The 22073-nt window shown below is 35.2% G+C and overlaps 3 protein-coding genes across 3 annotated transcripts in view; 2 read left to right on the top strand and 1 right to left on the bottom strand.

Moving 5' to 3' along the window:
- Positions 1 to 823: 823 nt before the first annotated feature.
- LOC132158108 (lipid scramblase CLPTM1L-like) lies at positions 824 to 11350 on the bottom strand. The gene is made up of 17 exons (XM_059567379.1): positions 10806 to 11350; positions 10617 to 10711; positions 9449 to 9614; positions 8339 to 8460; positions 8163 to 8250; positions 7953 to 8070; positions 7728 to 7822; positions 7548 to 7632; positions 7351 to 7454; positions 7200 to 7244; positions 7055 to 7105; positions 5705 to 5787; positions 5384 to 5418; positions 5191 to 5246; positions 5051 to 5095; positions 4309 to 4424; positions 824 to 1675 (listed from the first exon to the last, which is right to left on the bottom strand). The coding sequence occupies exons 1-17, from the start codon at positions 11004 to 11006 to the stop codon at positions 1591 to 1593; spliced, it is 1590 nt and encodes a 529-aa protein (XP_059423362.1). The 5' UTR covers positions 11007 to 11350; the 3' UTR covers positions 824 to 1590.
- A 794-nt stretch (positions 11351 to 12144) lies between these two features.
- mrs2 (magnesium transporter MRS2) lies at positions 12145 to 19187 on the top strand. The gene is made up of 11 exons (XM_059567378.1): positions 12145 to 12730; positions 12806 to 12879; positions 12988 to 13024; positions 13545 to 13657; positions 13796 to 13969; positions 14960 to 15090; positions 15761 to 15877; positions 16059 to 16211; positions 18221 to 18338; positions 18471 to 18584; positions 18664 to 19187. Exons 1-11 carry the CDS (start codon positions 12562 to 12564, stop codon positions 18733 to 18735), a joined length of 1272 nt encoding a protein of 423 aa, XP_059423361.1. The 5' UTR covers positions 12145 to 12561; the 3' UTR covers positions 18736 to 19187.
- Positions 19188 to 20073: 886 nt separating this feature from the next.
- LOC132158105 (syndecan-2-like) overlaps positions 20074 to 22073 on the top strand; it is a 26420-nt gene continuing 24420 nt past the window's right edge. Inside the window, exon 1 of the mRNA XM_059567377.1 lies at positions 20074 to 20569. Within this exon, the coding sequence (XP_059423360.1) occupies positions 20510 to 20569 (60 nt within the window). The 5' untranslated portion in view covers positions 20074 to 20509. The remainder of the gene's footprint in view (positions 20570 to 22073) is intronic.

Here is a 22073-nt window from a genome sequence, read left to right as displayed (position 1 = left end):
TTCAATAATTCCAAACATTTGTGAATTCTGTATATATAGTGTATATAAAACTTTCTCTCTCTCCATTTATGTTAGTGCTGTCAAACTATTAATCGCATCCAAAATAAAAACATTTGTTTCCATAATATATGTAAGTACTGTGTATATATATATATATATATATATATATATATATATATATATATATATATATATATGACACACACATACAGCATATATTTTGAAAATATTTACATGTATATATTTACATTCATATAAATTATATAATATATTTAATATAGAAACGTAACTTTTTTCTTAAATATAAACATGCATGTGTGTTTATTTATATATACATGATAAATATACACAGTATAAACTTTATGTAAACAAAAACGTTTATTTTGGATGCGATTAATCGTTTGACAGAACTAATATATATATATATATATATATATATATACACACACACACACAATTTATATTACATAAGTAATGTAAATATGTGTGTATCTCAAACAAATCACAACACTGTTTAAAAATAGCACCTGTATTTTCTAGCACCCAAAACTGGGAACCATATTCGAGAACTGCTGTTTCAAACAAGACATATGAAAAACATTATGAAAGCAATTCAAGAAAGTGAATCAGAAGCCATACCTGAGTGTACAGTTAGACTAGAAAGAGTCTCCTCGCTGCTGAAGCCCTGACTGACTGCATGTGTGGGAGAGTTCACTGGCTGTTCACACACTCAAATATAATAAAATCATCTACAGTTTGGTCTTTTTAGTTTTTTTCAGGTTTTGTTTAATGGCAACAAGGTGGAAAAGCCAGAAGAAAAGAATTATATTGTCCAACTTTAATTAAAACGTTTTAGAAGACAAATGAAACCTAGATATAATCAAACGGGGATGCATTTGACATTTTTTTCATGGAAAATTATACTTTCATAATAAACAAGACCAAGTAGTGCACATGACAAAATAATAGTCTTAAAACATTCTGAATAAATACTGTACTGAAGCTTGTTATTTGAGCAAATTCTCAAATTCATTTGCTGTTGTATCCGCAGCAGAGGTGTGCATGTCAGAAACATCTGCATTGCGGTTCAAATGCAAAACCAAGATAAATGCAAAACAGCTAACTGAAAATGGGTTTCCAAATCCGTGCAAAGTTCTTTTGCGTTCAAAACAACTATTTTTCTGAATGTTTGAAAACAGTAGTGTAGATGCAGTAATCATAGGTATTGCCATTGCAGTCATTCTATCAAAGGTTATAAAAGCACAGGTGGGTGTTGCTGTAGTTTCCTTCAGAGCTTACATCACTTTCTATTTGTTGGTTGGATCGGCCTGAGTGAATATTACACACGGATTTAGTCTAAAGCAGGTGTGCGCTGCTAATCTCTTCAGCTCTGGCTTGTTCAAGTAGAAATTAGTGTACTGTAAGTGTAGCTCTGTCAGATTTCACAGCAGACAGCAGGAGGCAGGCTCATTACAAGGATACACAAAGAGAACTTTCAGTGACTGTAATGCCCTTCTTCAATTTTTCTAGAGTTTCTCCAATATTGCATGCATATGGAGAGCACAAGCTGTCAGAGAACGCTGTGGAGAGTTAGTCTTCATGTAGCTTTCCTTTGGGTTTCTTCCTGTGTGATGCACCGAAATCACGTGACTTGGACTTGCTCACTGGGTAAATCCTGAAGACAGAAATAAATAACATTTGAGCTATGCCATCGACTTATTATTGTACTCTCAACAAGGAATGGGAAACTACTCTGTAAATTTAGTTTGTAAAGCTAAAAGCTACTGGTAATTTAAATTACAGTCAAGTTTGTGTATAAATTATATACATTTATGTGATGTGTATTTGTGTGTGTGTTCTGGTATATATTTACGTTGGCCAAGAGAGCTCAACGTACTGCAAATGAAAAAAAAACACATGCAAATAGAAAAAAACACTAGCAAATTAAGAAAACATCATTCATTTGACAAAACATGCTGCAAATGTGAATTGTATATGAAATTGCGCTACAAAAACATAAACGCACTGCAAATGCTCACAACACAACCAAATACAGAAACGCACTGCAAATACTCGCAACAGAACAATCAAATACAAATACTTGCTGTAAATAGAGAACCGCACTGCAAATACTCGCAACATGACCAAATACAAAAATGCGCTCCGAAAAAATTAACCGGCTGAAAAAGCTTACAACAAAACCTAATACAGAAACATGCTGCAAATACTCAAAACACAATTACAGAAATGCACTGAAAACACATCCAAAAATGAAAATGTGTTGCAAATACTCAACCCAAACAAAAACATAAACGCACTGCAAATACTCACAACATATCCAAATACAAATACAGAAATGTGCGGAAAATACAGAAACGTGCTGCAAATATTCACAACGCAATCAAATATGAAAGTGCACTGCAAAACATAAACGTTGCAAATACTCACAACACAACCAAATACAGAAATCGACTGCAAATACTTACAACAATAAAATACAGAAATGCACTGAAAATACTCACAACACAAATAAAGAAACGTTCTGCAAATATTCGCAACACAACCAAATACGAAAATGCACTGCAAAACATAAATGCACTGCAAATACTAACAACACAACAAAATACAAAAACACACTGCAAATACTCGCAACACAATTATCAAATACAAAAATGCAATGCAAATATTCAGAACACAACCAAATAGATAAATGCACTTCAAATACTTGCAGCACAGCAAATACAGAAATCCACTGCAAATACTAACACAGTCAACTACAGAAAGTTCTGCAAATATTCGCAACACAACCAAACATGAAAACGCGCTACAAAAAACATAAACGTGCTACAAAATACTCAAAACACAACAAAATACAGAAATGTGGTGCAAATATTCACAACACGACCAAATATGAAAATCCGCTACAAAAACATTCAATAAACGCACTGCAAATACAACAAAATACAGAAATGTGTTGCAAATACTCACAAAATACAAAAACACATTACAAATACTCGCAACACAACAATCAAATACTGAAATGCAATGCAAATACTCACAACACAATCAAATACAGAAACTTTCTGAAAATATTAGCAACACAACCAAATACGACAACAAGCTGCAAAGACATAAACGCATTGCAAATACTCACAACCAAATACAGAAATGTACTGCAAATACTCGCAACACAATAATCAAATAAACGTTCAGCAAAAAATTTTCAACACAACCAAATATGAGAATTGTAAATATTCACAACACAACAAAATACAGAAATGTGCTGCAAATACTCACAACACAACAATCAAATACGGAAATGCACTGCAAATACTCACAACACAACAAAATACAGAAACGCACTGCAAATACTCACAACACAACAAAATACAGAAACGCACTGCAAATACTCACAACACAACAAAATACAGAAATGTGCTGCAAATACTCACAACACAACAATCAAATACGGAAATGCACTGCAAATACTCACAACACAACAAAATACAGAAACGCACTGCAAATACTCACAACACAACAAAATACAGAAACGCACTGCAAATACTCACAACACAACAAAATACAGAAACGCACTGCAAATACTCACAACACAACAAAATACAGAAACACACTGCAAATACTCACAACAGAATACAGAAACGCACTGCAAATACTCACAACACAACAGAATACAGAAACGCACTGCAAATACTCACAACACAACAAAATACAGAAACGCACTGCAAATACTCACAACACAACAGAATACAGAAACGCACTGCAAATACTCACAACACAACAGAATACAGAAACGCACTGCAAATACTCACAACACAACAAAATACAGAAACGCACTGCAAATACTCACAACACAACAAAATACAGAAACGCACTGCAAATACTCACAACACAACAAAATACAGAAACGCACTGCAAATACTCACAACACAACAAAATACACAAACAACAAATACTTGCAACACAAGAGTCAATTTCAGAAATGCACTGCAAATGCTCATAACACAAATCAAATACAGAAACGTGCTGTAAATACTTGCAACGACCAAATTTGTTCGTGGTGCGAGTATTTGCAGCGTGTTTCTGTATTTGATAGTGCTGTGAGTATGTGCAGTACATGTTGTCAAACTGATGATGTTTCTGTAATTTGTTGGTGCTTTTTCCTTTTGCATGTGTTTTCTTAGGTTGCAGCACATTGAGCTCTCGTGGCCACAGTATATATAGTTTATGAGGACAAATGGGTAAAATGACTTGTCCACTCCACATGCACCAATTGTATGTTTTCCCCACCTGCGCTGATAGAGGTAGATGAGGAAGACCACATCATCTCTGAAGCACGCCAACTGATGGGGTCCAGGAGTGGTTATTATTCCACTGAACACATCACTGATGAATGTGTTCAAGCCCTAAGAAGCAATGGCACACCAGCATTGTGACTCTACTCTGATTAAACATTTTTGTACATCTGTTTTGGAAAGTGTATAAAGTTGTCTTTGTTTATGGACAATAAACTAAATGATCAGTTACCCAACCAAAAGTCAACATCAGCCCTAACGTTAAGATCCTTCTGAAGGATATGCAGAGGTGTAGGTGCTACACACAGCTGAGAACCAGTCTGATGACCATTCAAACGTTCATTTCTTATTATTGATTATTAATATCTTAATAATAACAACTTAAAGATATCTATAAGAACACAACTAAAATGTATCAATCTACAAGTTTAATAGTTTAGAAGACTTTCACACAGAACACAGTTTTTCGTATTTGTGAGTGGTGGAGGAGTGTAATGGACCAAAAAATGTTTGACATGCAAAAGATGCAATATACGGGAATACTGGCCAAAGATGTCTGTCACGCTATAATAACGGAATAGTAACAGAAAAGCGGCACAATGGAATGCAAAAATGTGTTCTATGTGAAAGGCCAGTTAGTTTTAATGGCTTTTTTGGACCAGGAAAAAAGCTTTGAGTTCGTGAAAACGTATGTTTTTATAAAATGAAAATTGATTTCTCAATAAACTGCAGCGTACCTTATACATAAAGATGGACACCTGCAGATGAGCCACTGATTTTAACTGGAGAAAAGCAAAAGACAAAGTGAAGGAACATTCAGAGTAAACAGTACAGAAACTGTATTGAACTGTATTTTAGGACTGGTCTATAAACAAACCTTATAATTGATGAACAACTGAGGAACCATTGACAGAAATCCAAATGCATAAACACCTTGATTTAAAAAAAAAAAAGATGAACTATTATTTCCACATCTTTTGTACAGAAAGTAATACAGTGTGCATTAACAACTCAATAAACGTTTTATAATTCTTTAATACTTTTTTAAAAATTATTATTAAAGTTCTTACCACTAATAAGGCCATTGGTTATCCAAGAGTACCAACTATTGAGAGCAGACATAAAGAAACATAAATACATATATTTATATTAAAAAAAAAATTACAGTGGAATTAAAACATTTGTGAACCCTTTTAGTGAATTTTCTGTATAAATATGAACATATATATAAAAACAGACAGATTTGTATTTATGTAGTTACAGGTAGATCCAGCCTCAATGTAAGTCAAATTTACAAAGACTCTCAAGGGTTCACAAACTTTCCGAACCCACTGCAATAATAATAATAAAAATAAATGTTTAATGTGATTATACTTAATGAAAAATGTTACCTTTTATTTTTGAGATATAAGTATGAGTATATGGCCCCACTGATACACAATGGATACATCAGATATGACAAGAACTTCATGGCCTGTGAAAGTAAAGAGAATGTCCATGTAGAACTACTTGAAAAGTTTGCTCAATAGTGTCATAAGCCCCTTTCACACTGCACGTCGGACCCGGCAAATTGCCGGAACATTGCTGGGTCGCCTTCTGTGTGAAAGCAAACACGTCCGGGATTGATTCCGGCATTGAACCCGGGTCGGGGACCTAGTAACATTGCTGGGTTCAGTCCCGGGACGAGTGCTGTGTGAACAAAAGCCAGATCTAATGGCGTGTTGTAGTGATGACGCACGTTATCGCGCGACTGGTTTACCAGCTGTTTTGAAGGAAGATCAACGTTCGCGACAAAAAAAATATGTGTAAACTGTTATGAAGCAGAGATCAGTTAGTTCCTCACTTTCCGCGCTGACACAGAGATCGTTCGCTTGCTTCAGTGAAAGTATAACGTGCCTAACGTTTTCGACTCGTACATTACACATCACGCTCTGATGTCACGTGTCGTTATGGGACCTTTAAGGGGTTGTGTGTGAAAGCATGCACATATCCCGGGTAATCACTGGCAGTGTGAAAGTGCCAAATCTAGCGACCCGGGAACAATTGCCGGAACACTTTACCCATGTATTTGCCGGAATCGCAGTGTGAAAGGGGCTATAGAATAAGATGAATACAGGAACTGGAGGAAAACGGGGTTATATATATACAGTACAGACCAAAAGTTTGGACACACCTTCTCATTCAAAGAGTTTTCTTTATTTTCATGACTATGAAAATTGTAGAGTCACACTGAAGGCATCAAGGGCTATTTGACCAAGAAGGAGAGTGATGGGGTGCTGCGCCAGATGACCTGGCCTCCACAGTCACCGGACCTGAACCCAATCGAGATGGTTTAGGGGTGAGCTGGACCGCAGACAGAAGGCAAAAGTGCCAACAAGTGCTAAGCATCTCTCGGGGAACTCCTTCAAGACTGTTGGAAGACCATTTCAGGTGACTACCTCTTGAAGCTCATCAAGAGAATGCCAAGAGTGTGCAAAGCAGTAATCAAAGCAAAAGCTGGCTACTTTGAAGAACCTAGAATATGACATACTTTTTTGTTATGTATATAATTCCATATATAATTCCACATGTGTTAATTCATAGTTTTGATGCCTTCAGTGTGAATCTACAATTTTCATAGTCATGAAAATAAAGAAAACTCTTTGAATGAGAAGGTGTGTCCAAACTTTTGGTCTGTACTGTATATAACAAAATGATTCAATGAGCAAACTAAAATGGTTTGAAAAAGAATTCACTCATACCTTAGAATCATAGTCTTCCGTTGCTCGCTCGAAATCATCCATTCTTTCATCCTTCAAGAAAAACAGCTTAGAATGAGTAAGACGTGTACCATATTCCTCAGCAAGACCATACTGTGCTCACTGAGTAGAAGTGAAAAACACTTACATGAAATTTGGGTGAAAGCGCCAAGATCTTTTTCACTTTCCATAACTACAAATTCAACAACGGTAGAGGAAGATTCATACTCAGTTCATTCGGTTTTAACGGAAATTAATGCCAGCAGTTCAAAATGAGCACATTCGATCTATTTTTATACCTCAATTAGAGCCGAGATCCCGGTGGGAAGCAGAATCAGCCAGCTGGATTGTTCTTCTAGTAGATGGAGGAATATCACGATGGTGCTGAAACATCTCCACACAACTGCAGAGACACAGAAACACAATTTTTCCCAGCTGTGACAAATTATCGTGGCACCATTAACATGCAGCATGTCTAGGTATGAAGATTCGGTACCAGATCTTCTAGAAATGCCGGCTAAACTCTTCTTTTCTCGCCAGAACCTTATGTCATTCTTGAAGGCAAAGATTTCAAATGATAGCTGCAAAAACAAAAACAAAATCACCAGATAATTATGTATTGTTGGTAAGATATACACATAATAAACATTAAGCGCATAAAAAGAAGCATTTTTACATGGAATGCAGGTACTAGAATGGACAAAGCCAAGACATGCAGCCCACTCTCAACAAGCATGGCTTTAATTTCATCAAGATTCTGCTCCGAAAATCCTGTGAGATAAAGTAGAAAAACATGCTTATGATTAATATGGAATGCAATATTAAACCTGAGAAACCTGAGAATCTAGTTATTGCGTTCTCTCAGTATGTGATTTATAATTTTTGATTGTATGTCACTCACCAAAATGTTTGAGTGAGTATATAACAGCTTGTATGTGGATCCATATTCTGAACTTGCATAAGGTAATGGTGTCATATGATATTGTCAGAGGGACTGCTTTTGTGGCGCTGTCCATCTCCTGTGCAAATGAACATGCCAATGTGCATTCATAAACCAAACTCGTATTTTGGATAAAGTCTCAAAACTGTCATTTGAACTGTTTTTACATACAATCAAGTCATTTAGTCTGCTTCTTAGTTCATCAACCAGCAGCAGTGGCAGATAAAATGTCTTTTTTTCCTTTTTCCCATCTTCAACTCTGAGAAAATAAAATGAAAGTGAACAAAATGTGTTGGATGTCTAGAGAGGATATTTCATATATATACAGGTTTCAGATAATAACTCACATTTTCATATAGCGGCGAAGGTCGCTGGGCACCGCAGCACTGTTGAAGGTGAAATCCTCATTCATTACGTTCAAGGTAAGTCGTGATCTCCAGTAAGAAACAATCTGCTGCTCTTCTGGTGCCTTTACACAGTGATAGATCCACATTTACAGGAACTTATTGACATCTATCATAATGCATTTGCAAGAGCTGATTTGGAATAGAGAATATATTCATGTAGGAAATGTTTTCATGGACTAATGATAACTAGGAAGAAATGTAAGCATAGAGTCCTTAAGGATGTAATGTTATCTTTTAAAAACTAATTGCAAATGTTTATGCAAAGTGTAAACTATTAGATATAATCTACAAAACATGCTATACTGTACAACTAAACATGAAGTGTTTTGATGGCTCATCTAAACAGGCCAATAAGTGTCAATTACTAATCATTCTGATTTTTTATTAAATCATTCTGGTTTTTACTAATCAAACTTTTTTTTTTAATTAAACACAAGGGATTATTAATGATGTTTACATTACAACATGAGCAAATTCACACACAAAGTATCTTTCATTTGGCCAGAATTGCAGGTGTCTATATCCAAGAAGGTTTAGATAAAATATGAAATAATTTAATGTTATTATAGATTATAAAGGGTTAATGAAATACAGTACATCCAAAAGGTCATCTAAAATGACCATCTACACTTCCACCAGTGCGTTTAAGAATATATAAGTTTTAAAGACAACAGATTAAATTGTGAAATACATATAAAGATATACTTAAGTGGGTCAAAAAACAACTAATGTTCAGCTAGTTGCATTGACTATATATTTAAACTATATTATTTTGTCATTTAATTACACATAACATAGTTAAGTGTCTGAAAACATTACTTCCAATTTGCATTTAAGTATATTCTTTAAGTACATTATTTCTGCAATAAGTATTATTTTTAAAGTATGCTTAAGTGTTTTCACTTGGGCAGTAGAGTACCAATAAACTGCCACAAGAATTGACCTAAACTGATGTTTTTCCTGAAGATCTGAAGTGTTTTAAAATTGTCTGAATACAATAAAGATAGTGATTGCTGAAGGAGTGCTGGCATTAATAAACGGCCACTGTACCTCACGGTTGCCAGACTGAAGAGGGACCATTTGAGAGGTGAGACGGGCCACAAGCCGCACATGTCTACTGTCTTTCCAAGGAACAACTCCACTCTTGTGCACAAACACTACAGCATGGACCGTCCCATTGTTATGGGTCATCTCAGGAACGGCGACACTCACCTTCCTTTAAACACAGTATACTAGATGAAATAAGCATGCTATCTGACGAAAAACCAAACAAGACAAAACTACTCAGTTTTCACTATATGTTTCTGAGCTATGGTGCACTTTCTGTGAAATGTAAATGGTAAAAGAGATTGTCATATAGCCCTAAAAATAACATGTGGTGACAATAGTGATGGTAGTCACTTCGTAAATATTTTATGTTACTTTGATATAAAAGTCATCCCTTAAGCAACACTTCAAAAATTCTAAATGTCATTAAGGTTTTTGTCATTATGCTTTTTTTATACTGAATGTGCACTTAAAGTATATATATATATATATATATATATATATATATATAGAGAGAGAGAGAGAGAGAGAGAGAGAGAGAGAGAGAGAGAGAGAAACTTGCATATAATATAGAATTGTGAAATAAAATTTTAAGTGTACTTAAATAGTATGGCTATGTTTCTCAACCGGACTTAAGTACACTTTTTTTTTTTTTTTTTTTTAAAGCACTTTTTTAATAATGGCATAGGTTTTATTTTAAAGTACATTTAAGATCATTGTTTTAATAATCTTTTGATGCCATTTATAGAAGTACACTTACTGATGTGTTACCGAAAATATATGCAAATATAACCTATGATATATTTTAAATGTACTAAATTGCAAATTGCATCATTAAAAAACGTGTGCAAATACTGTATATACATCCACGCCATACAAGTTTTAATAGAAATGGCATTAAAGTAGATTTTATGTTTACATGCTTGTCACTACATTTAGAACATACTTTAATGAGACATACAAAATTATTATGAAATGTGTTTAAAAAGATGTGCTTATTTCCAATATTGAAGTGAGTCAAAAAGCACATTACATTCACATCGCACTTAAGCAGCATATAAGCACTTAAGTAAAGCCTATATATTTTTTCTGTAATAAGTACTCTTATATAATAACATCAAGCTAAAGTGTACTTCTTTTTCACACAGAACCACACAAAATGTCAGCTTGCCTTTCAAACTTGGTGTTGATGTCAAATCTGTCCACTTTGAACAGTAGGTTGTATCCAGTTTCATCACTGGGGTCCAGAGCGGAATAGACACTGAGCTGTTGAGACACACAGTAACTGTAACGCTATGAAGCAACGAGATACTGACAATATATTTAACAAAGTCGGTTAAACGAAATAAACTCTTCTCACCTGAAGTCGAGGCTTGACAGTGAGGTAAGATGTAACGCAGCTGTCCCCTTTAGCGCTGTCACAGGGTTTGGTGTGAATGAAGCCGTATATGGCCCAGCACGTATGGAGGACATACACCACCAACACCCCAAAAATCACTTTAGTGTAAGACATCTTGAATTTAGACCCATTTTTGGGCTTGGAATAGCACGACGGGAACATCTTAACGCCACGCCAGGTTCGTTATTGCAAGTGGACAAATACAGAACAAAAGCTGTTATGCGTTACCACTAGCGGGCAAAGCACAGCATCACTTGCCTCCTTCATTCATTCATTGTGCGCTCGCGGATGGGGACGAAGCCGTGTCTTTATTCCAGCATCAGTGCAGCAGCGAGGTGATGTTTCAGTGGATAATAGGAGGCCTAAAACCTTCAGAGCACAAAGACTAGAGCACAAATAATAATTTACCAATCTATTTTCTCGAATATGCAACCGTGCGATCAGATGTAAGACCAGCAAGCTCAGAATACTGTATCTGTGGACAGGTTTGAGTGGGATGTGTGCGGCGAGCGCCACCCCGCGGCCGCGAGGACGATATGCGCTTCTGTCTTTTAATGCTCATAAGCAGCATCGCTATGCTATGATCTACAGTGGTAAGGTCAAAATGACGACTCTGTTTACAAATGACGCGGGTTTTTTGACAGATATTATTTCCCTTCCCTAAAATTGCCAAAAATAAATTAATGCACAAGCAAAATATACAAGTACCTATGTATTTATTAAGGTGTATTAAAAAGAATACGTTTATAAAAATCATAATTAAAGGTCATAGTTATTAGATTTGAAAATAAAAATTGTCAATTAAAATTCACATGCAGCTTTTTAAAGAATTCTCACGCAACACATAAATACTTGTAGAAAACAGATTAAGTTTGTAATATAATATAATATCAAGGAAACAATTAAATAAATAACTTTTAACAAAATATAGCATGTAAAATTATGCTAAAAAATATTTTACATTATTACAAACAAAATTAAATGAGTCAGGGTTTCTTTACAAAAAAATACAAGAATTATGACAACATATTAACATATAAACACAAGTTTATGGAGGGCCAAATTACTCAATATTAAACAATTAAATGTTGAAATTAATGAGTAAATCGTTAAATACATCGTTAAATAATTAAATACATTAATGAATGTGTGTGTGTATATATATATATATATATATATATATATATATATAGTATCAATGTTTTTTATATATATAGTATCAATGTTTTTGCATTTATTTCCAAGTCAATTTGATAAAGCGTGCAGCGTCAAGCAGCTCAGTGACGTCACAGCCAACCATTGGAGAGACAGCGAGCGCGTGCTGGATGCGTGCCTCACGTCATCAACCGTTTCCGAAAACATGCCGTTCAGCCGCTGTCGTTAAAGTCAGCAACACGCTGGCTCGCGTGGAGTATGTTATTACTGCATTTATCATACGTGCTCGTATTACGAAGACATAACGAGCGAATAGTTAAACGTGCGTGTGTGAGTTAGCAGGACAGCTAACTTTAAAGACATCAAACCTATGCATCAAACCCGGACGTTTCATTCTCTCGGACCTGTGGTATGTGCTTTGCTTTAACTAGGAACATAAACGGGTTTTCACTCGGTTTTTGCGCGATCAAAGTAAGTGTTTATGCAGGTTGAGTGAGCACAGTATAACCTCACCGAGGTGTCCTGGAGCTAAAATGGACTTTTAACTCGAGTGTTTTGAAGTATGGAGCCATGTTTGAGGTTTGTCTGTCGAGAGAGTCTCAGGAAAGTGTCGATGAGATGCTGGACATGGAGAAGTGCGACGAGCTCAAGATCACCGTTCAGACGCCCTCTTGCTTCAACATGTGGACGATCACATCACAGCTCAGTGCTGCTGAGAGCTCAGGGACTCTGTAGGTGCTGCTCTGTGGGAGTTTATGGCTGGGCTGCTCAAACAACATGAATAACACATCTGTTTCTGTTTCCAGACCTCTCCTGTCGCCAGAGAGGCACAGATGCATCCCAAGCAGCCCTGTCTAGTGTTGCTCCAGTGTTTGTTGTGGTAAGACAAACACTTACATCTTGTGCAACTTTTTGTTTACAAAATACACAGTTTGTGTCTACAATAAAGTCACTGTCACCTTTACTAAATCACGTTCTCATTCAACAGATGAAATTTGAGCCTGATGGCAATGTGACCTCATTTGGTGAGTTGACTGGATTTCATATCCTAATGTTTTAATTCCTTTAAATTTGAGTCAAGAAATTATACTTATTTTTAAGCCATCACAGAAAGATGTGGTCGTCTTACACACACACACAGAAAGAAGATTATAGAGTTGTGATCTTTTATATTCAGCATGGAAAATATTATATTCACTAAAAAAAAAAAAAAAAAACTGCAAAATGTACCAACACTTCTACCAGAAATTAGGAAATTAAAAAGTCCTTAATGCTAATACAGTATACATTTTGAATTTGCTTTTGTGAAAAATATAGGTAATTTGGGGAAAAAAACAAAACTGTCTGTTTGTTCAGTCTTCAAGTACAGCATATAAACAATGTATTTTGAAATCTGATAAGATTTGACAACAGAGAGATAAAAAAAAATCCTAATTTTGTTTATTAGGACAATTTATTTAATGATGAGAGTTTACTTTGTTGGATTTTTATTGACTGATCTTTGTCTTATTGTGGTTTTTATTATTTATTTATATTTTTTTTTAGAAAAGAAGAAGACTGAGTTGTATCAGGAGCTTGGTTTGCAGGCGAGAGATCTGAGGTTCCAGCACCTAACAAGTATTACAGCGAGGAACAATGCTATCATCATACGCATGGATGTATGGACACGTTCTAGACTGTTTCATAAACATAGTTCATCTTGGCGTTGTACTTAATACTCATTTGCATTTGAAAGCTGAATGCATTTTCCTATTAAAGATTTGTGAGTTTATTTATTGATTTATTTTTTCGTTTAGTCCCTCAAGGCTGTGGTGACACCAAAGTGTTTACTGGTGCTGGATTTCCGTGGTCTGGGTCTGGAGAAATGGCTGGTGTTAGAACTTGGGCCACAGCTGGCGGGAGATGGAAATTTGGCCACTTACTCATTGCCCTTTGAGTTCAGAGCTCTGGAAGCCATTCTGCAGCACAGGGTGAGCACTGAACAATTATAGAATGCATAATGATTGCTAATAAATTACTAGTGCTGTCAAACGATTAATCGCATGCAAAATAGAGGTTTTTGTTTACATAATATATGTGTGTGAACTGTGTATATTTATATATAAATACACAAAGATGCATGCATTTCAGATTTCTTTTTTATTTTTGTATATTAAATCTATTCATATATAATATAAATTATATGAATATAAATATATACATGTAAATATTTGTATAATATGTACTGTTTGTTTGTGTATTTATATATACAAAATAAATATACACAGTAAACACGTATTATGTAAACAAAAACTTTTATTTTGGATGCTATTATGATTAATTATTTGGCAGAACTATAAATTACATTAATAATTATGAATAAAATAACACATACACTACTGATACAAAGTGTCAGTTAATAGTTTTTTCCCCCTAAAGAAATTATTACTTGTATTAGGCAATGATGCATTCAATTGATCAAAAGTGACAGTAAAGACACTTAGCATGTTTATTTGATGAATAGAAAGTTCATTTATTTGAAACCACATTAATAGAATGTCACCATTTTCACAAAACATTAAGCAACACAACTGTTTTTAATATTGGTAAAACTAAGAAATGTTACTTGAGCACTAAATCAGCATATTAGAATAATTTCTTGGAGCGTTGGTCGCTGAAAGATTCTTTTTGTTGATTTTGGCATCACAGGAATACATTTTTTTTAAATATATATAAAAAAAGAAGGAATAAAATAATATTTCATCATATTACTGTTTTTAAAATTTAAGCAGCTTTAAAAGCATCATAAATGTATTTATTACTTGGAGTTGTTGATGTATGGGGATCATAGTGGGTAGTGTGGAATTATTTCATTCCACAGTCTGACTTTTGTCCATGTTTTTGTTCTCGCTTTCTGCGTCTCCATTATTTTTCCATGTTTTTATGTGCAAGCATGTGTTGTTGCATATGTTCTGGCACAGGTGAATGTGCTGCAGATGCGGCTCAGTGAAGTTCAGCCTCAGGTTCTGGATTGTTTGGAATCGTTGGTCGACCCAAAGCTCCTCTCTGCGGACCGCAGCAAACTCCATATGCTCCTGCTTAATAGCAAGAGGTGAGTTCATTAACTTCATTAAAAAACTGGAGGAAAAGTCTTTCCAGATTTAACTACACCATTAAGAACCTAACTTTCTTATTAGCTAATCTTAATGAAGGATCACTCTAGGGTAATTGCTGTATGAAGCTTATCCAGAGTTATTAAATGATTTTGTTGTGTTTTTCTTGTGGTTGAGTCAGGTTGGTTGACTCAGCCGTTTAACAGCTGATTAGTTTTTTTAGTAATGTGTTTATTTATTTTTTTTCTTCTTCTTTGTAGTTGTAATATTTTTTTATGGTTGTGCTTTGAAGGAGAATAGCCTAATTGCAGTTGCCAGAAATTGCAGTTAACAATACGTTTCAAGTACTGTATGATTACAAATTGCCTACTGTGAGCAATGCTCCCATTATAGTGCATAAACCTGTCTTTGCTGTGAAGTTTGTCTTTGATCATTTGTGTTGTTAAAACCTAATTATAGAGCATGTCTTAGTGTCTTAGAAATTAAATAAACCAATAAACAGAGGTAATCACACACACACACAAAAAAAAAGAAATATATTGTGCACGTCTTTATCTGACAGAGTCTGTCTGATGAAATATTATTCTGGTAAAAATGCAGATCTTTGATCTATATATATATATTATTATTTTTTTTTTTTTTGAGTAAAAACATTCTCTCTCCCTGCAGCCTCTCAGAGCTGGAGACAGACATTAGAGTGTTTAAAGACAGTCTGCTGAAGATCCTGGATGAAGATGAACTGATAGATGAACTCTGTCTCACCAAATGGAGTGATCCACAAGTGTTGTAGGTGTCACATCACAGAATCCAACCTCACAGCCATTACGTTTCTAAATGCAACACATTTATATATTTATATGAACAAATATTCTTGATGTCGGTGTAAATATCTGATCATTGTTGTGTGGATCTGTTATCTCTGTTGGTATGTCTGTTTTTCTATGTGTTTATGTTCACATGGGGCCAGTGAGGAGAGCAGTCTGCGTATAGATCACGCTGAAGAGATGGAGCTGCTGCTGGAGAATTACTTCATGCAAGCAGAGGAGCTGGGAAACAAAGCCCGAGAGCTGAAAGACCTCATCGATGACTCTGAAAGCGTCATCTTCATTAATCTGGATAGGTACTGTACATAATGCTTTTAACTGCACTAAGGCAACTCGATCAGGATTGAAATTATGTTGATTGTTTATTTTTTTTTAACTGAAAGAACAGATTTATATGCAGATCATACTTCTCAAAGGAATTGTTCACCCAGAAAAAAATAAAAACCGTTTTTTGTTTGTTTTTCATAAAAAAAGTAAATAGTTTAATTACGAATCCAGTTAATTAAGAAGTTATGAGTGTCACTTTTTAATTTCATCTGTTATTTACAGTCTGGTTTTAAGGCATTTCGGGCAAAACCATTGCTTTTTCATGTGCTGGTCAATTTAGAGATCTCAGGCAATTTCATTTGCATAACTTGTCTTGTTTTAGACATAAAATGCACATTTAAGTGTTATTTATTACACTTTATATATTTGTGTCTTGATTTCAGTTATAATGCATATCTTTAAAGGCCATTTTATTCAAATTAGTTTTTATCTTGCGCTAGGCCAGAAATCTCCACTTTTGTAGCCCTTACTTACCTCAGACTTAACAATTTTATTCCTATCTATATTCTGAAGGTTTAAGAGCGGTTTGTTCAAATATAATTTGCCTTATATAATATTTTACTCTTAAAAACATGGTGAAAAATATTTTTATTTTTATTTTTTTTTGCTGGTGAAGTGATTAAAAGAGATATCCTAAACCTTGTCTGTGAAAGCCATTAACATTTTTGCCAGACAATGTTGATTAATGAATTAAAGCAACAAATCAAACACGCCTATACCCCAACAGGACTTCGCCCCTATTTTGATATCTCTGCCCCACATGTACGTACACAACCCTGGCATAACAGCGATTGCGGATTACAAGTGAAGACTGGCATATTCAAACAAAAACCAACACAGATAAGTTGTGTGAAACAATGCAAAATCAACGTTACTCGCCTAACAAAAGAAAACAACGCAACCTCAGCATCCGATTCAAAAATTGCTTAGTTCACCTTTAGATGTCAACAAAATGGAAAAACACATTTTTCAAGGTTTTATCCACTGTTCAGATGTTTGTTCTGGAAATTTCTCAAAATTAGGGCCTTTTTATTTGTGCATACTTAATTTAATGTTTGCATATTTAAACATGGCATTTCAGAAAACTTGTGAAGCTACAAAATTATCGTAAAGGGATATTTCACCCAAAAATGAAAATATTGTCAATAATTACTCATCCTCGGGTCGTTCCAAACCCATAAGACCTTCACTCATCTTCAAAAAACGAATTAAGGCCCTGTTTACATTAGTGCATTTTCTTTTAAAAATAACTTTTGCTACGGTTACGGCTGTCATTTACACTACTCCAATGTTTTCGAACCCTCGAAAACGGAGACTTTTGAAAACGCACCAGACTCGTTTTAGTTTGAAACCTCCGGGGTTGTGTTTTTATTGTAAACAGACACTTTAAAAAAAAGATGGTGTGGGTGCCCACATTCTCTCTGTGTATCCTTTACGACCGTGTTAACAATAACTTCATGATCATTGTTGTACCCATAGATATAAGGAATAGGGAATCTACCTATACATATCTATGGTTGTACCTTCATGAATGGTCATGTGACATGCATTTTCAATGAAAACGCCGGTGTAGACGAGGATCGTTTTCATTTTAAAACACTGTTTTATATAAAAAACCGCACTAGTGTAATCGGGGCCTAAGATGTTTTTGATTAAATCTGAGAGCTCTGTGACCCTGTTGTCACATGGACTGTTTTACCGATGTCCTTACTAGGTTTCTGGGTCTAGGAACATTTCAATCGCATTGCAGTCTATGCAGGGTCACAGAGCTCTCAGATTTCTTACAGGTCTTACGGATTTGGAACGACATGAGGGAGAGTAATTAATGACAGAATTTTCATTTTTGGGTGAACTATCCCTTTACTTTACTGTGATTAATTAACTGGGGAAATATACAGATAACTATTATTGAAAACTAATTGTTAAGTTAAAATATCACTCTATTCACAAGTGGTGTGTTGCCTTAAATTGTCTTTAGCCACCGTAATGTCATGATGCGACTGAACCTCCAGCTCACCATGGGAACCTTCTCGCTCTCTCTATTTGGTCTGATGGGTGTGGCTTTTGGAATGAATTTAGAATCTTCTTTTGAAGAGGTTGGTACCATTTTACTACAGTTTACTGTTTTATCACTGTGTACCAGTTTGCCAGCATTGTGTACAGTGTTATCAGTCTGTTTGAGTACATGTTGTTTATTGACCCACATTGATTTGTGTGTGTGTGTGTAGGACCCACGTGTGTTTTGGTTAGTGACAGGGTTCATGTTTCTGGGAAGTGGACTCATCTGGAGAAGACTTCTCTCTTTTCTGGGACGGCATTTAGAACCCAGCTCTCCACCTCCTGTACGTAACACTCATAATACTCCTCCATGTTTACCATTATAGTGATGAATGTAATTTTTTTTTTTTTGTCTTTTTACAGATTCCCCCTGTTTGGAGAAAAAATCAAATCAGCACCTTAAAAGCTACAGACATTAAACCTGGAGTTAGATGATAGTGTGACTGCTGCTTTTTCAATATTTTTTCCGCCTCCTTCTCCATATCTTTTATGCATAATGTATTTTTCAGTATCATGTGGCACTCACCTCAGTCTAATTTAAAATGACATTTATCTATTCAGGTGTATCATGTAGACAGTTTTTATTTTGCTTTGTGATATTTGTCTTGAGGTTTTGGAATAATCTTTGTATTTATTGTAAATATCATTGACATAATGAAATGCATAAAAATACCTTTTATTGACTAAAGACAAAATTATCCGCCACTAACTCAGTTTCCCTGATTACCCTTAAAACCATGTTTATGAATACATAACTTTGATAAAACATTAATTTGTTGTGAGCTCTTTATTTTAGGCATGTAAAATAAAACATTTGAGGTTTTTAATTATGCACTTGTGTATACATTATTCAAACTGAGTTGTTATTAAAATACTTTGAATCTCTATTTGCATGAAAAGTGCTCTTTAAATGAAGTGTGTAATGCATTATGTAAAGTGTGTTTGTACTTGGCTTATATCAGTATAGAACAGCAGGTGGCGATAAATTCCCACCACAACAGTTCCTTCCACTCTTTATTTTTATTCCGCTCAATATTCACACAGATTGTATAACCCAGAAGACAACATTAAGAACATCATCTAACTAATTAAACATGTTTTAGCATTCCAAAAAGAATAAAATCTACAGAACAAAAAATGTAACGTGTTTTAAAGTGATTACATTGGAATAGAAACGACAATGAGTAATCAAACATATTCTGAGATAAAATAATAGGTCTGTTAGTTTTACTACTGTAGGGACATGACTAATATGGGATAACATTCAAACAATACAAAAAGATTTCAAATCCTTTGCCATTTTGTTTTTCTCTTGATGGGCAGTGGTGGCTGATAGGTTATTGTAGCAACAGTTGCTACAAAATAAAACTGGATTTGCAACTGGAATTTTGATTTACATAGTCTATGTAAAATAGTGGTAGAGAGTTTATAATTTGTGAATGTGAAAATGATTCAATTTCTAAATAATTCTAAATAAATACATTCAACTGACATATATATATATATATATATTACAACGGAAGTATATAGATAGATACCAGAGGTACATAAGCTTAGTGAACAAAAAGTCCTTCGAATATTGTCTCGGAGTCGGACAAAGGGGTTCCTGGATTCAAAAACGTTGAGAACCACTTGGTCTAAAGTGGTAGACCCTCCTAGACCAACAACAAAGTAGTAACCACCTTGTCATACCAGTTTGAAACTGTTTTTTTTCCTGGACCAGAAAAAAAAAACAGCTGCGTCTTTGGATCAGCAAGCACGCGCCAAACAGCTAATTTAACAACGATGACGTTCTTCGTTTGGCTGAAGCCAAGTAAGCTACACACACAGGCAACATTTTGACCGGCAATTCCGACAAAATGATGTACATGTTGACAGTTTACTAGCTCTTGAGACAAAACCTCTTACTGGTCCAAGTATTCGTCAACTGTGACGCAAGAATCCCCCCTCCCTCTCTCTCTCTCTCTCTCTCTCTCTCTCATCCTCTGTCGGAGCAAAGCCGGTCTGCCTCACATGGACCCGAGACTTTAACATCGCGTCAAGACTCTCAGTAGTTCCCTTTTGGAAACACAAAAGAGAAGTTTGATCAGGTGGAGCCAAATATCTCTTCAAAAGGATCTTGCGTGTGTGTTTCAGCTGAAACAGGTTTCAGGAGCGCAGACGAGTGCCATCCTACCATTTCTTTGCAAAAGACTTCTTAAGAGGAATAATGAGGAACATTTGGATATTCCTGACACTTTCAGCAGCTGTCTGCTTGTCCAGCGACAAGGTGAGTTTATTCAGAGTCCTTGTTAGTTTTGTTGATTGTGTAGGTTTACATTCTTTCTTTACACGGCATATCATAAACACGTTGTTATGATGGTCATAAATGTTGCATAATGTATATTATCCGTATTTAATACATTTAAATCACTATTAATATGCATATTTTAGTGCAGAAAGAGCTGTAAAGCCCAACATGATCATAACACTCTGTGTATGATATTAGAGTGATGATGCTCACCATTTTACAGGGATGTCCCAACGTCTGGAAAATGTTTTGAAGAGATTCCTGAGAAAGTTACAGTACACTTAACTTTGATAACAATTGCATTTCGATCTCAAAAGATTCAATTGAAGTTTCATGTCACTTTATACATGTATTGGTCTTCTTGAGCTCATATTCATGGGTCTTCCTGATACGAATTTTAGTCGACACCTGATCTCCTGAGAGAACCTGAATGTTTTATGCTCTAGAAATTCAGATGAGTTGACTTCTTCCACTTCCGAAATCGAAAACCATTGTAGTGTCACAAATGAAATTCAGATAAAGACGTGAGTAAACCGTTTCAGAGCTCTCAACCATTGAAGAGTACTATGGGAGAATTTAAATTCTTCCTTGTCAGTTTGTTCTTATCCGCAGGACTCACTATTCTTTGTGCGAACTAAACTGCAGAGCAACACAGTGAACCGATTCCCAATTGCAACTGCTTTCAAAGTGTTGTCAAGCAATTTGCAGGTTGCTCCAGGACACAGATCTGTATGTGTTAATTACCTTCAGCTCTCAACTGTGATGAAGCCTATACAAAGAAGCAATAAAATCAAGTCACCGCAGTGTCATTTTAAAGGAGACATTTGGAAGTTGTATAAAGCCTTTGTGTTGATCATGCTGGTACCTTGTTTTTTATTTGTTGTGTGAGTGAAGCAGCTCCCTTCATGTTTTCAGTACATCCTAAGATAAGTTCTCTCCCTTTCATTTTTTAAACCTTAGCGATGGTTTTACAAACTCTTTAGTTCGACTGTGATTCCAACAAGTTGCACCACATCCACAGTTTTATCAGTGCTACCCATTCATGCTGATGCTCATCCATATTTAAGCATTATCCAATCTGTTTCTAAAGGTGATATCTTATTTATTTCTGGATTATATAGAAGGAAAGCTTGATGCTTTGCTTCAATGTGTTATCATTGAAATAAGAAGTTAAAAGGTTAATAGATCATTCAATGATTCTTAGAGGTAATGAAATTAATATGAAAACGATAGAAAGTGGCTCCTCACTGGCCTTCATTCTTAGTTTCTTTTAATTTCATTCCATTTTGATTTTTTTTTATCGTTTCAATTCCTCAACATTGAGCATGAAGTCTCAAGTCCTCAAACAGTCGGGTCTGACTTGGAAACAGCCAAAATGTAACGGCATAACTGCTCAATTACACCAATTAACATTTAAAAAACAAAAATTCAGCTGCCTCTAGGGCAAACAGCTCCGGCGTGAGTGACTAAGTGTTGACAACAG

The sequence above is a fragment of the Carassius carassius genome, chromosome 15 (assembly GCF_963082965.1).
Source record: "Carassius carassius chromosome 15, fCarCar2.1, whole genome shotgun sequence".
In the NCBI taxonomy this organism is placed as follows: domain Eukaryota; kingdom Metazoa; phylum Chordata; class Actinopteri; order Cypriniformes; family Cyprinidae; genus Carassius; species Carassius carassius.
Note: the sequence above shows the minus strand (reverse complement) of the source record. Positions and strands in the feature narration are given on the sequence as shown.